This window comes from Nipponia nippon, unplaced genomic scaffold (assembly GCF_047370975.1).
Source record: "Nipponia nippon isolate SJK-2023a ecotype South Korea unplaced genomic scaffold, ASM4737097v1 scaffold_6, whole genome shotgun sequence".
Lineage (NCBI taxonomy): Eukaryota > Metazoa > Chordata > Aves > Pelecaniformes > Threskiornithidae > Nipponia > Nipponia nippon.
Window position 1 is genome coordinate 135,472 of NW_028262380.1, and position 15,191 is coordinate 150,662.

At 46.4% G+C, this 15,191-nt stretch overlaps 1 protein-coding gene across 1 annotated transcript in view; it reads left to right on the forward strand.

Moving 5' to 3' along the window:
- M1AP (meiosis 1 associated protein) overlaps positions 1-15,025 on the forward strand; it is a 32,483-nt gene extending 17,458 nt beyond the window's left edge. The window contains exons 4-9 of the mRNA XM_009465658.2: positions 6,042-6,215; positions 7,719-7,869; positions 9,061-9,202; positions 9,770-9,976; positions 10,834-10,977; positions 11,275-15,025. Of these exons, the coding sequence (XP_009463933.1) occupies positions 6,042-6,215; positions 7,719-7,869; positions 9,061-9,202; positions 9,770-9,976; positions 10,834-10,977; positions 11,275-11,415 (959 nt within the window). The 3' untranslated portion in view covers positions 11,416-15,025. The remainder of the gene's footprint in view (positions 1-6,041; positions 6,216-7,718; positions 7,870-9,060; positions 9,203-9,769; positions 9,977-10,833; positions 10,978-11,274) is intronic.
- Positions 15,026-15,191: the final 166 nt, after the last annotated feature.

Consider the following 15,191-nt stretch of genomic DNA (forward strand, 5'->3'; position numbering starts at 1 on the left):
AAGAGGAGCACCAGGGAATGGATAGTCCAAATAATTTGAAAAAGGACCCTAACTGATCTATGAAGAGGAGTTTTTTTACCTGTTGGAGCTCCTTTCCTCTGTTTCTGCAAAAAAAAAATCATTGTATTAGAAAAAATTACAGTAAAAAACATTGAAGTTGCAAGGTCTGGCATGCAGGAAGGGCAAGAATTAGTGCTGTGTTCAACCGCAGCCCGTCCCCACTACAAAATCAATGTTGTGATGCAGCACTGAATTATGAGGTTCATCCCACTGTGGATATTTCTTCCATTAGTTTGTTTAGTGGCTGTTTGAACCTACTTATATTTCTAATATCCAGAGCATTGCTGTCACATTGCACCCTGCATTTATATTTGTAGCACATGGAAAAACCATCTCTTTTTAAATCCTCTGCCTGAGAAATTCATTTTGTGCCTCTCCATCTCAGCTTATTGGAAGCAAATGACAGTTTCCAATTTATTTTTTCTGTTATTGTTTTATAGAGCTCTGCCACAGAGCTCAGGGATCTTAAAATGTTGTGAAACTGATTAGCCTGAAAAAAATGTAACCCGTTTGTAATGGCTTTGGTAAATTGCTCTCAAAAATCTCTTCTGACCTGCTCTAGGGCTTTAATGTTAGATTGCTAGAGCTTGAGCTCTTTCCTTGGCTGGCCCTATTGTCCTCTTTTTGAGGACATTTAACAGTTAATGGCCTCCATGTGTACCAGTGAGAGGGGAAATATTTTCTGACTGGGTTTCATGAAAAGTCTTTGTACCATTGTAGGCTTCCGTCTCTTTCTGCTGTTCCAGCTGCTGGACCTCATGTCTGCTTCGTAAGGATCAGTTAGCTGTGTCCTGCTAGCCAAGCTTCCTCAAAGTTCTTTCATCTCACTGTCCCAAATTTTCAAAAGGGATGGTTTAAATCTGGTCCCCAAATGAGGAAGCTCTCCTGTCCAATGCACCTTTTGACCAGACCACACATTGGTTTTTTTATCCGACCACTCCGGGTATTACTTTCAAAACAGCCTTCCTGTCAGGCAGGAGGGTTGGTAGGAGGCAGCTGTTACTGGCATTTCCCCCTTTTCTCTTGTATGGGTGTTTCTTGGGTATGAAGGGGCTGAGTGCCTCTGTATCTGACTTCTGACATTCGCTGCAGCAATCCTTACACGTTCTTCCCTAAGCCCAACATTCTGCTTCTCCGGAACCTTCTGTTAAAACATACTTAAAATCAAGGTTTTGTTTCTCTCCTGACTTAGTGTCCAACAACTCCTGATTTCAAGAAGGAGAACGGGAACATGTTGTTTCCCTAGCTTCACATGTCTTCCATAAATACATGGAATCATAGAATCATAGAATTCACCGTCTGTCTGTAATGACTGACCTGGACCTTAGTAGAATAGACCAGACTGGTCTGTTTGGTGTTTCACCTTTCTTTCCCAATTAGCTTGGATGCATTAATCTTTTCTTTTTAACAAACTGCACGTCATATTTCCTCTGGGAGATAACTCTCTTGGCCATTACACAACTGAAGTAAAGGATTTTTTGTTTTGTCTTTTAAATACTGACAGACTTCAAGAATATGATCTAATTTTGTTCCCTTCATAACACGAGGGTACAGTTTTATTAGATTTCTGAATCAAGCCCACAGTGTCTGAAGAATCAAGAACCTTTAGGAAGACATCTAATTTTAAGGTAAAGAAATAAGGTGGAGGAAAGTCTGTTATAGACCAGCAACAGCCATGCATTAGCATGAATGCCAAGTTTGGGAGCACTAGAAATGTGGACTGACTCTAACAATGAAGAGCTGTAGCTCTTGATTATTACTAGAATTTTTTTTTTCACCCAAGGACCCAAGTTTTGTTACTGGCAGACTCCCTGAAAGGAGGTAACAGGTAAGTACTCAGGTATAACATTAGGGCAGTCTGACAGTTCTTTTGCATGCAACAATAGTGCGGAGTTTTATTCTCTCCAAACCTCAAAAACAAGCCGATAATTTCTTTCACTATGTGTGGCTACACTATTTAAGGTGATATGAAAGTGAAATTTTAAGCACAGCTTGCAAAAATGTTTACAGTATGAGTTAGGTAGTGGTGAACATCATATGTGTATTTAAACCAAACTGTATTAATGCAGTGACCTTCAAAGTGGCACAGACTAAATATATTAGGAAAAGGCGGAAAAAAAGAATAAACTTACTGGAAATCCCATGCAGGATGTGGGATTTCCAAGAATGGCTGATGCTGAAACATGGAGTGATTGAATAGGAAACAAAGCTTTGCCTTTATCACATTTTAATAGCACAGCATACTTCTCAAGTGACATTTTGAAAAGCATCGCAAAAACTTGCTTTCAAAATGAAAGAAGTATCGTAACAGCTTACTACATGAGCTGAAAACATTTACTAGACAATCTGCTTCACTGAAGAAACTTGCAACAGCTCACAAAATTGTTTCAGCAAATATAGCAAGAGATGTTATGTTGCTTGAGAAGTACTACCACAATGTGATAGGGAAAATGCTCTCTGACCCTTATAACACAGTTGTTGTTTTAAGACTTTGATAACAGAACTGAGATTATTGGACATATATACCTATATATAAAAGCCATACCACAGGAAAAAAGTTAAATTAAGAATTAAGGAGCTGGGAACTATGTTTATAAATCATGTTTATGTTTAGATCTTCTGTGATCTTCTGTGTTTAGAAGATCACTGGAATAAATGCAATTTTGATTTTTTTTTCTTTTTTAGATAAAAGGATGTTTGGAAGCTCTGAGATTTGGTTAACAATTATGACTTGGTGTTCAGGGCATACTGGAATGAAAGAAGTTGCCAAAATTTCCAGGAACAACTAAAATTGTAATTTTGTGTACTGCATAAGCCGTTGTTATTGAAAGAAACAGTCCTAAATCCCTCCCCTCCATTCCATTCCTCCATCAAAACTGTTCAGTATCAGGAAACTGGTCTGGGCTCACACAACCCCGGGAAAAGACAAAGTGAGCCTGTTTTCACTTAAGTTGCAAATCTGTGCTGTAAGGTCTATCATCTCTTTTCATCTTTAAAGAAATCCTGTAGATCTGCAGACCATTTAGGAGCGTAACAAACCTATATTGAGATATAGCTATTGGAATGAAATACTTAGCTTTTCTCCCTCCAAGGCTTAGAATAGCTTTGAACGTGCTAAGAACAGCCTGTTGTGGATGACAAATGCTTGCTGTTTTCTTCACAAGAGGAACCTCCTTGGGAGAGTGCATTTCTAGACAAACAAAGAGCATGTGGTGAGCAACGAGGATTGCTTTTACAAAACTGCAAAGCAGCTCCTCTCTGGGACAGAGACTGAATCTGCAATGTTTCTTTAATGATAAAACATTTGGGCTTGCCAGACTGCAGACTGGAGCAGAGATCGTGATGTAATATAAATTCTGTAAAGAGAGCAATGCATACAGCATTCTTCGTGGGAATAGTGTGTGGGAGTAATTGATAAGATGCAGTGGACTGGCCTCTAATTGATAACATGAGAATTATTATGGTCTCTTTCTTGCCCCCACCCCATTACAAACACTTAAAGCATCTGAGCATTGCCAAACCATTTGCTAATGAAGGTTAATATTTGTATGTGCTATAGATACTGGCCCTATCTATTTCTGTTTTGGGAAAACAAAAAAACAAGCACTGAAGATAAGCACTAATACATTTTATATGAACATAATCCATCTTCTGCAAATCCCAGGGAACCTTTTTCTACATTGCTCTGCAGATCACTGACCAGTAAATGGCTCTGCATGTCTGCTCTCCAGGAATTTTAAGACATTGCACAGTGGGTGCTGGCATCCCAACTTGTTCTTCCTAAGAAGGGACAGCAATGAATGCAGTGAATTTCTTTTTACAATTGCCATGTATTGTGCCAACTTAACATGTGTCAGTGGCTACATATCTATTAAAGAAGAGAAGATAAAAAAATAGGAAAATATTTACTGAGGAAAGGACTAAAACATTTACCAGCCCCAAAACACTGTCTCTCAAAACACAGATAGTTCCCCTTGTCGCCTGTCTATACACTATTTGCCAAAGTAACTTACCTGCATTTCCTGGTGCTTTGTCTTCTGAACTGTTAATGCCATCTTCAGTGCATATCCCAGAGAGAAACCGAAGTCTAAAAAAAAGTAGGGAGTGCATCACAGCTGAAACACAACCAGCACGCTCTCCAGGTGCATTAGTGCGTTCTGCAGGGAAATGAGAGCACGGCTCATGGCATCAGGGCAAGCGACTGACGGTGGTAATAGCTCTGCTCATGAAGAGCAGTCTCCAGAGAGAAGCGGGACATTCCCCTCCACCAGAGTTTCCTCCAGCATTGCTCCATGGGGGAGAAACTCATATTCCCATAAGCATCAGCGAAGACTGGGGTAAGGCATGGTAGCAGTCTTAAGATACATTTTTAAAAGCTGCTACAAAACTAAGGGAATAATCGGTTTACTCTACACATTTGGGAAGAACTCAAAAAAGGAGGAATGAAATGTCCTTGCAGCCAAGGACAGTCAGACTGGACATTAAGAAGGAAAGGCTTTCAGTAGCAAGGACAGCGTGAAGGACCTCCTGTCGTAAGTAGGAGTTGATTCTACTTTGCTGCAGAGGCACAGCCTACATGATCTCAGTGCCTTCCTCAAGGCTGGAAGGTGGAGGCCATCAGAAAGGATGTCCTGCTGTGATGGCCCTACTACAAAGAGTGTGTTTGCAAGTTGCAGACCATTGGAAGAATTACAGTCATTATATTAGCCCTGGACTATTTGCCACGTAGGGGGAGAGTAATGAATTTCTGTCTTTTTTTTAATGTAGGAGCGGATGCATAGTGTCATTTTTGCAAATTATAAATACTAATGCATAAAGAAAAGATTTCTCATTGCAGATGGATGTAGCACTGTATTTTAGTCCCCAGCTGGCCTGGTAAACATATTGGGGAAAAAAGGCTACTTCTGCTCTGTATTCATCTTTTTTCCCCCACTTTTACCTATTCTTTTTTTTATTTATTTAATTTGCTAGACTTTATGCTAGCTTCTCATTTGGATGCACCTTTGAGTTATTATTTGGGAGGGGTTGGGGTTTTGGGGTTTTTTTTCAAGGGTTTAATCTTGTTTATGACCTCCCTAACTCTGCTGTCCTGCCTACATTTCTCCATTCCTGAATGTTGCTAGATCATATACATTTGCTCTGCACCTCCACCACGGTAGCTTAAATACTTGCTATGTTCTTGCAAACATTTTTACTTTCTCCTTTTAATTTCTTTTTAACAAGTCTCTCGATTTCATGCATTTCACTTGTTTGAAATGAAATGTAATGGCGGTGGATAGTTTTGACTGCTGTTGTATCTGCAAGGATGTTCTGCTGTGGGATTGCTGTGTTACCAAGCAGCACTTCAACAGTAAAGTGTTGAAACACGTCCTCTGTGTTGGTCAGGTCCAGGTCAAGTTTTGCTTCTGTTCTTCTCAGGTCTGTGACTAGCTGCTCCTTTAAACACACGCTGAGGAGGTTTAGCAATTTAGTCACGGGGCCATATTGCAAAGAAACATTGATCTTCTGTATGAGGAGTAGTACTTTTCCATCACAACTACAGAAGTCCCCATTAGTATAGCATCTCAGTTTTGCAGTCTCTCTGATTTCTCGTAGCATCCCATATCCGTTGTCCCTTGCTCAGGGAAAGGAGGAAATGGTTTAAAATTGTGAGAAAAGTCTCTGAGGCCAGTGCTAAGATGACCACAGCAGAGGATGGTTTGCATCGATCACAACTAGTCCTCTGAAGACGGTAGTAGCCAGTCCACCCACCCCATTGATGAGAAGGGTGTTGGTGTGGCAGCTCAGCTGCTAGCAATGCCCTTTTAAGAGGGCTGGCATCACAGTGCTGTGCTGTGCTTTGCATGGTAATGGCTTCTGAAGCACTTCGTATGTGAAAGCACTTGAGGGACTAAGGAGGTACAGTGTAGTGGAAAAATGCAAAAGAATGTTCTTTTCTATGGCTGAAAATATTTGTGCTTTTTCACCTTTTTTTCCTGCAGATGTTGCAATCCTGGGAATGGACATTGATGTGCAAACCATGGAGGACAATGTCATCAGCTTGGAGATGCTGTTTAAAACATGGCTACATGACTATGGCACAGAGAGAGAACACCTCCATCTCCTTCTTCCATCAGGAGGCTTCAGCCATGCCACTGCACCCAAGACCCCCCTAAGTATTTTGTCTGCTCTCCTCCCTGCAGGACGCTCCTAAATCCCACAGCCTTAAAGGTTACCCAGGCCTGTCCAATGGGCACGTTCCCTTACATTTAGAGACCCAAGTAAGGTCTCTGGGAGACTTTGAAAGCTGTCTGGAGTTTCTGTTGTCTCAGGCTGAGAGGGGCCATTTGCTCAGAATACTTCTAGGCTGATGCCGTGTCCTGTGGCTGCTGATGCTATAATTCATTTCCATTCTGCAGCAAAAATGTGGCTTGAAGAGTATGTGAATTTATAGCCACTTGGTCAAGGTAAAAGGGGCTTTACGTACTGAGAGCCAAGGACCTGCTGGCTCAGTTGTATAGCCCTAAAAATTGTGTTCCCTGTGTTTGATACTAGAAGTCTATGCCAGAGCTGCACTTAAATAAGGCTGTCTTACAAAGGGACTTGGCTTGTATTTATATCTATTGATTTAGCACTAAAATAGCTAATGTTCTAGCTGGAGCTGCCAACAGTTTTAATAACGCATGGGAAAATTTATAAGGAACGTGTAATTTTTTTTCCTTTACTAGTCTAAGTCCTAACCCATCCTTGGGTGAGCACTGAAAACACCAACAGCTACAGCAGACATAGGTGTTTCCCGTAAGTTGTTGTTCCCATTGCACTGCCATGGGAATCTGCACGTGCAGTTCCAGCAATCCCCTTTCCATGCCTCTCCAGTATGGTACTATGTGCCACTCCAATATGGTACTCACGTGCAGCTTCTCATTGCCGTCACAGCAGAAGCACACTGTTTTTCTTCTGGTGATCCACAGGCCAGTTCCACACTGGAAGCCAAGCTCATGGAGAGTTGCTGGTGGCTCTTGCAGATAGGTTCCACAGCAAGCAGATCAGAAAGCCTGGTGTGACTTTTTATTTATGTAGTAGCTACCATAACAGCCTCCAGACCAGCACAGGCAATGATGATATTTTGTTAAACATGTATTTTCCTTCATCGTAACATTGAATTTCATGGTCGATGCATTGTCTTATTATAGTTAGCAAGACAAACCAAGTTACACTGCAGTCAGGTTTTTTCACCTTCCCACACTCAAGAAATCTGTAGAAGGCCAGAGAAATCGTATGCAGCTATATATCATATTACACCAGAGTTAGTGTCATCAGTGTGCTGGGTCTCTCCACAAACACAGACAGAAAAGCTGGCAGGAAACGTGTGGCCCTGAACCCAGCGTGGCACTGGGAAACGAGTTTCTGCTCACTCTGCTGCTGGCCACTCATTGCCAAAACTGGAACTTGCCTGCCCAGTTACCAACCAATCCTTGTTTCGTTAACATGCCAAACACCTGGAATTTCCCCTTGTGTGTAAAATGGGGATAAATTGTTGCCTTGTGTCACAGGCTTTAGCGTTGTTCTTCCCTTAATAGTTGCTGTTGCTAGAAAACATAGTGTTTGTAAGTGCTTTGAGCATGTCGTGTGCTAAACATTGCCATTTCCAGCAACCTAAACCAATCTCCTCCTCCTAGTGTGCTTGAAGTGTGATTTGCAGGAGAGATTGCTCGACCCAGCTCTACTTTCTGGGGCGGTTGATGGCACCATGAGAGCAGCAGATTTGAATTCACCCTGCCAGATGGCGGCCTGGCCAGCTACAGTGCTGTATAAACTCCGGGTTGTAAAGTAAGTGTTGTTACATGCTTTGCACTTGGTAACTGGAAAGCTGGTGTAATAGCAGCCTTCACTCTTTCTGTGCAATTTCAACTAGGACCTAGTAACCTCACCATAAAGAGCTGGGGAACTCAAAGTGCTAGCGAGCAAAATTCTGGTGTAAGATACCCTCAACCCCCATAACTCCTAGTGTTATGGAACAGCACATCCCGCACATGCAGACAGGAGTGCAGAGTCAAGAACGGTGTTACCACGACACTAGCACTTTATGAGTGTTAACACCATAGCTGTTATCCATGCAACAGTTGTTTCCCTCCAGTGTGAAGCTCTGTAGATTGCAGCCATTGCTCCATATATAATTCTGCTGTTCTGTCACTACCTAATGAGGCCACAGCAATTAATCGGATGTCAGAGCCTGAGCTAACTAGTTGACTAGTAGTAAAAAAGCAAGCAAAGCCTCATAGTGCTGTGACTTCATGTAAGAATTTATTCGCTTTCCCATCAGCCATCTATGGCTGGAAAGCACAGGGCATAACAAGAAGAGTGATGCTCTCTAGTGTCTTTTCTGAGGTTTATTTATACGAAAAATGTTGTGTAATTTCTGCACTATACAGTTGCTCTTAAAATGATTGTCATCCTGTCAGTAGCTGAAGAGCACTCAGTAATTGTGCATAAACGACCCACAGCCAAAGCGCTGAAGCTACTTAATAACGCCCTGTCAGGAACCAGAAGCGTGCTACGGGCAGGCAATGTCAAGCACTGTAAAGTCTGTAGTGGTGTTTGTGGTGGGATGTTGGCTCTGTGCAGGAGTAGAGCACATGTCAGTTTACGTGAAGGATAACCACAATCCAGTACAAATCACTTAGGAAGAGATGTAATTGCCTGGGTGAGTTATTGCCCAAGAGGCCAGATTAACAATCTGTTTTGTATACAAAAATACATGACTGGATGTGCTTCTTGGCATGCTCTTGTCAATGCAGACACGAGGGAATCTGGAAGTCAGCAAGAAAGCCTCTTTTCACTGCAACTGGACTTTTCTGCAAGGTTTCGTAGTGACAGGCCGCAGCAATACAGACATTAAGTGCTTGCGGCAGTATTGCAGTGCATACTGCCATAGCCACTTGAGCTAGTCATCTCCTGGTAGAGTCTTCTTGCTGGTTTCATGGTGGCTGTGCTTCACTAACACGAGCTGCATATTTGCAGGGCTCTGAAGTCTGAAGGGGTCTGTGAGTCTGTACTGTATGGCCTGCCCTTCATCATCAAGCCCACAAGCTGCTGGCAGCTAGACTGGGATGAACTGGAGATAAACCAGCACAGCTTCCATGCTCTATGTCATAGTCTTCTGGTGAGTGTGTGAAAATTGCAGTCTCATGGGGAGGGATTGCCATAGAAAGGAATAGTTAGTGCACGTCTAGTAAGATCTGTCTAGCTTGCACCAGAAAACGTGTTTCAAAAGCCGCAGCTTCATCTCATGGGTCAGAGTTGAGCTTGTAAATCCTTCCAGCCAATGCCTCCACTAGAAAGACACTGCAGCACATCAAACCTTAGAGAAGACTCTCTATAGCCTATCAGAAATCCAGTATTTGGAGGTACGAAGTGCAAAGGTCAGGGTTGGAGTTAGATGTGCGTCTTTAACTGTGAAAACAGTTAACCAAGGCTTGGGATGTGGAGGACTTTCCATTACTAACAAGTCATAAAGCAAAATTGGATGTTTTTATTAAGAATCGTCTTGCATTCGATTAAAAAAAAAAACCCAAACTACATACTATCCTCAACCATAATGCAGAATAGTGTTGTTATTCTGATGTGTTTGAATGCCTCTGCTCCTGAACCCAGCAGCCCCTACAGTGAAAGTGCTGAAGGAAGTGGCTATTGCCCATTGTTCACATGGGTTTTGCCTTTTGCCATTTAGAAAAGGAAGTGGATGCTCTTGGCCAGACGTGAGCCACAGAACACTAGTCCAAACTGGAACATCATGGTGCATTCCTACTACATCATTGTCCCTTCTGACTCTGCCACTCTACTTGTCAAAGCAGTCGCCAGCAGAGAGCTCTTGCTGCCATCAACCTTCCCAGCCCTCCTTGCTGAACATCCTGAGAGAGTGCACGGCCCTATAGAGGTAAGTCATTGGCAGCCCTGCACAGATATCTGTGGAAAGGATCCCAGTTGTACAAGCAGGAATCAGAGTAACGATCAGCCTTTATGGACAGGACATGCAGCTGCTGCTGAAGATGTATCCATCTCCCTCATTACTGGGCAACATGGACCTCCTCAGACTGCAGAGAGAGGTGCTGTAGGCATAAGATAAATCAATACATAAAGCGTCTCTGTTTCTTCCAACAGACTCAGGCTTCTGCATTTCCTATTTTGCATCTGTATGTTCTTCTCCTGAGTTGTCTGCCTCTGCTTCAGGGGATGCCAGGAAGGGCAGAGCCCTCACCATAGGTCTTAGCAGATGAGCAGAGGAGGAAACAGCTGTGAAAATGTCTAGTGACAGCTGGAATATGATGGAGCACTCTGAAACTTCTTCCCAGCAGCCAATATATCCTACAGCTTTCTACACGGACAACAAATGCCTGTCCTTTGGAGCAATGTTGCATGTCTGTTGGGGGGAAGGGGAAGAGGTCTTAGGAAGCAGAGAGCTGAGGGTGACAGTGCCCAGAAAGGGTGCTCCAGCTTGTTGGCTGATTCTGGGCATGGGGGAGGACAGGACGGCATCCTGCAAGGGGATGCTTAAATCCATTAAGACCTGGTTGCAGATGCCTCTTGTTCTATACACAGCTAAGAGTGGTCCTCGTGGGCAGCAGCACAGCCAAAGGTCCTTTCTCCCATCACTGCAGGGTGGCATGGAGCATCTGTAACATCCCTGCAAAAAAAGCCCTCAACACTAAAAAACAACAAAACCCCCCGAGCAAAGCCCACAGCCTCTACCTGTCGTATCTCATAGCCACTAGGTTCTTTGTTCTGTCTGAGCAGAGTGCCCTGAACAGCTTGGAAGTGGAAGTTGCTTATAACCCCTTGCACCTAAAAAGCAACCTCTACAAATACCTGAAGAGTACGTTGTACAAACCTCTGCACAGGCCCAGGGACCAGCGACCAGAGCGGCATCAACCCAAGCAGGTATGTCTCTTGCCTTTGACTAGCCTAGATAGCCTCTGTTCCGTCCTGGTCTGCTTCCCGCAGAAGGGCGGAGGGCAGCTCCCTGACACCCTGGCAGCACAGGGAAGGCAGCATACGGCAGGGGCAACATTCACTTGCAGCTGGCGGAGCAGAGGGATGGGCATAGCGTGAGCTCATGCAATTGAGGAGAGGAATGCTGAACAGCTGGCACACGCAGACACAACCAGACAGTGCGCTGCTGAACAAGCCAGCGCCTCCTTCCACAAGGTGCATTTGTATTTTGTCCCTGTATTGCAGCATCAGAGCAGAGCCAAAGCCACGGTGGCGCCCCTTCTGATGGCTCCTTCTCCTGTCCAAGTGCTCAGACCAGCAGCGGCGAGGAGAGATTCCTGTGAGCGCTCCCTGCCCTCCAAAGAGTATGACGAGTTCCTGCAGTGAACCCCAGGGCACTGCCTGCGCCTCCTCACGTGCAGTCACGGTTTGGCTTCTCACTCGGCTGCCAACCCTTACGCACTGGGCCGGAAGCGGTCAGCAAGACACTAAGCTTGGCCTTGGTCAGACAGGCACTTCCCAGTGTTTGTTCCTCCTTGTTTTATGGTTTTGTTAGTCACCAAGTCAGTCTGCAGGAAGCCTGCTGCTCTGGGGCCCTCTGTCCAGAGGCTCAGCTATCCCCTGCAACACCCCATATTTCCCATTCTCGTCAGCGCACATCACCAACATGCCTCAAATTTTGGTTTCCGAGACTAGGCTAGTACAGACCACAAACCACAGATTGTTGTCAGCAGGTGCAGAAAAGCTGCAAGCAGGGCGGCGAGGAAGTCAGACATAGATAAAGGAGGCAGTTACGTCAAGCTGCCTTCAGCCTGCAGGAGTAGGTTGAGCAGGGTGTTTGAATAGGCATAAACCAGGGCTTTTGAATTTAATCTTAAAGCCCAGCAGCACTACCCATGATGCTGCTGATTTGCTTGCTTCCATAATTGGTCTCACCGTCCAGCTCCCCAGCTCGTGAAGGGGTTTGTAGCAAGTGCCAAGCCAGCCGCAATGCCCCCGCTGGCTCCTACACAGCGACAGCTCACCGCAGCTGGAGCTGCAGCACAGCACCATCCTCCCGGCCAACTGCTGCTTGGATACTTTCCTCCGTATGGCCTGTCTGTGCCTATGGGGCTGTTCTGCAAGCCAACACGGCAAGTACTTTTCGGCAGGGTTCAGAAGATTGGGGGGGGGAGTTGCTCTAGAGCTTTCCAGAGAGCTTCTGCTCAGTGCTTGCACAGATGCTAGCCTGTTTTTCAGTGCAAAGGTGGGACAGCTGCCCCCGGCAGGGCAGGAGCCGAGGCCAGCTCAGCTGAGCCAAGGTGGGGTGGTCTCACTGGGCTTCCTGGATGCTGAGCGCGAGCAGGGGTTTGTGTTCTGCTTACTTTGTTCTGACAAGCTGTTTCAAAATAAAGTTATCCACCATAATGTTGACTTACCGCCTGTAGTTTATAACGTGTACTGCATGCAGCAATCCCAGCACTGACCTGCGCTTCCTGAGAAACAGCAGCAGTTGACCAAGGGCACGATGCAAACACCGTGCTCCTGGGGGACTGCTACAGCAGGAGAGCGGAGCCATCGGAGCCATCTCTTTTCCCTGGGATCCCAGCTCAGTAACAGGCCCTGCTAGCCACCCAGGGCACGGACCTGGCTCTTCCCACGCCCTGGCAGCGCTCCAGGCCTGGCAGGAGGCTGCATCTCAGGCAGCTGCTTGGGGTAAGATGTCAAGGGCAGGTACCTCGAGGACCGGGCAGACACTCCTGCAGGCGCAGGGATATGGGTTTGTTAGGGAGCGCAAGCTGGTGGCTAACCCCTGCCTGTCTCTAACAAGCTCACAGCATGAGGAACTGGGGAAGGAGTAGTAGCAAAGGGCAGTAATGTACCTACAGATGGCCCAGCCTGGGGCATGCAAACCAGACAGAAGTGTGAAAATGACAAAATCAGGCAGACAGGGGGGGCGAGGGACACAATGGGGAATTAGCTTGACTGAACTGACGATGCAGGTGGAAATTACTTTGGCAACCATATCATAAATAAACTAAATAAATATAAATAAATAAACATAAATAAACTGGGGTACAAAGTCAACAAAACACCTTGCCAATGGGAAGGGGTAAACTAACAAGGGCTTGTGATTTATTGCGATAGAAGGAAGCTGCTAAAGGGGAAACTCGTGAAGAGGGAAAAGGGACTATAAGGAGAAGCAGATCACAAAACTGGGGCTGTTTGGAGGTCCCTGTTGAAAAGCCCTCCACCTGACCGCCACACTGTGAAGCAGCGCAGTAACTGTGCTGTTGCTCTGACCAACTCCTGACAGCCAGAGGCAACTTCGCTGCTTTCCCTAATGCCAGTGTGAGAACAGATCTCCCGGCAGAACAGTTGTCTCGTGCCTGCACCCCGCTAGGCCCTAAAGGGGAGGAGGTAGCAGTTATAAAAGGACGTATCTTTCAGAATGGGAAACAGAAGAAGGTAGCCCCCAAGGGCAAGAGGTTGGTGGGACTTTGAGCAGCTCCCAGGTAATTTTCTCCTGGTAAAAACTGCCACCTGGCCTACAGAGACCAAGACTTCTGCTTCTGTTGCATCCCAGCTGTGGCTGCTAGACCAGTACTCCGACATTTCTCAGCTAATCTGGGGCATGGGGTTTCAGCAGAGAACAGGGAGGCGCACAGGCTGTCTTCACATGAGGAAGTCTGATCTCCGAAGGACTTCCCACGCACCACCCAATCTGGCCCATAGCACCTGGACTGGGCAGAAGCAAAGCTGCTCACCCAGGACCACTTCTGCACTGTAAGAAAATGGGCAGAGCGAACAGCCAAGCATAAGCCGTGCATCCCCAAGCACCTTAGCAAAGCCTTGTTCAGGACTGGCTGCCAGGATGCCATTTTCAAAGTACACAGACTGAATTCAGCCACGGCACACGTGACTGCAGTGATGGAGATGCACAGACACCCATGGCTGTATGGAAGGGGGAGCCCCGGGGCTCTGCTCCTGGGAGGCTGCTCTTCATCGTTTAAGTCTTGGAGCCTCACACTGGAGTCACGAGCAAGGATTATGAGCGGGTGGCCTGGGCCCCCCGCAAACCGATGCCCAGAGCTCTTCTCTGGAACAGGCGGGCAGAACTGCTCTTGGGACACGTGCACGGACCGCCATGGACAGGAAGACAAGCACGGGACCACCCAGCAGCCAGCCACGAGCAGCAGATGGCTGCTGCTCACGCCTCTTGTCCCAGGCAGGAACTGCCTCAGATTCCCAAAGCCCCTTAAGGCTTTCTCCCTTCTCCTGCAGCAAAACCCCAGTGGGGAAAAGGACCCAGCACAGGAGAACAGCCACAAATTGGTCCTGCCTACAGCTGTGCTGTGTTGTTACAGGACTGAGGCTTCCCCTCCCTGCAACTTGGGCACGAGACAAACGCCCAGAGCTCACCGCCTTGTCACCATCTCACCCATCTGGGGACCCGCACCTGATCTTCCAGACTTCCCCAATGGTCTGTGGCTTCCTGGGTCTGAGCTGGGGCTGCAGAAGTCATGCTTAGTCCTCTGCACAGGTACGCCATAGTGCTGCTTGTCAGCTGGCTGTTCTGCTGCGGTCTGCATCAACAGGCTGGTAAACCTGCAGAAGTCACCAGTAGCCCCATCCAGACTCAGGGACAGCCAATGCCAGGATGCCTGGTCTAACCCCGCTCAGAAGGGACATAAAATCTCTCAAAACCATTATCAGCACCAAAAGGACAACCTGTTTTTCCCCTGCATATGTTTCTGCCCAAGGCTGGCCACACGGCAATCGCAGCCAAACCCCTGACCTCAGACCACACAGCAAGGATCACAGTTTTTGCCATTAAAGTCAGTGGGATCCAGACTGGACCATCCCAGGCCTTTCAAGAGCAGCTGGGAGTGGGGGGAAATCAGCAGAGGGATCAGGCTGGGGAAGGAGCGATCCTGTGACTAATCAGCAGTCACCGAGCTGCAGCAGCGCTGGAGCCTGGCTCTGCTCAGCCTTACGCTTGGAGGCCATCACATTTCATGCCCTGATCAGCACATAAAGGTATCTGCGAGCCTGACTCTCATATCCCTTCATCCCCTGGCACCACAGCTGAACCTGGCACCCGCTTTTCTTCGCGGTTTCCTCTTAGCTCAGTAGCTCTGGCACAGGCACGAACGTGCCACCACGCGAGCACTGCTCAGCTG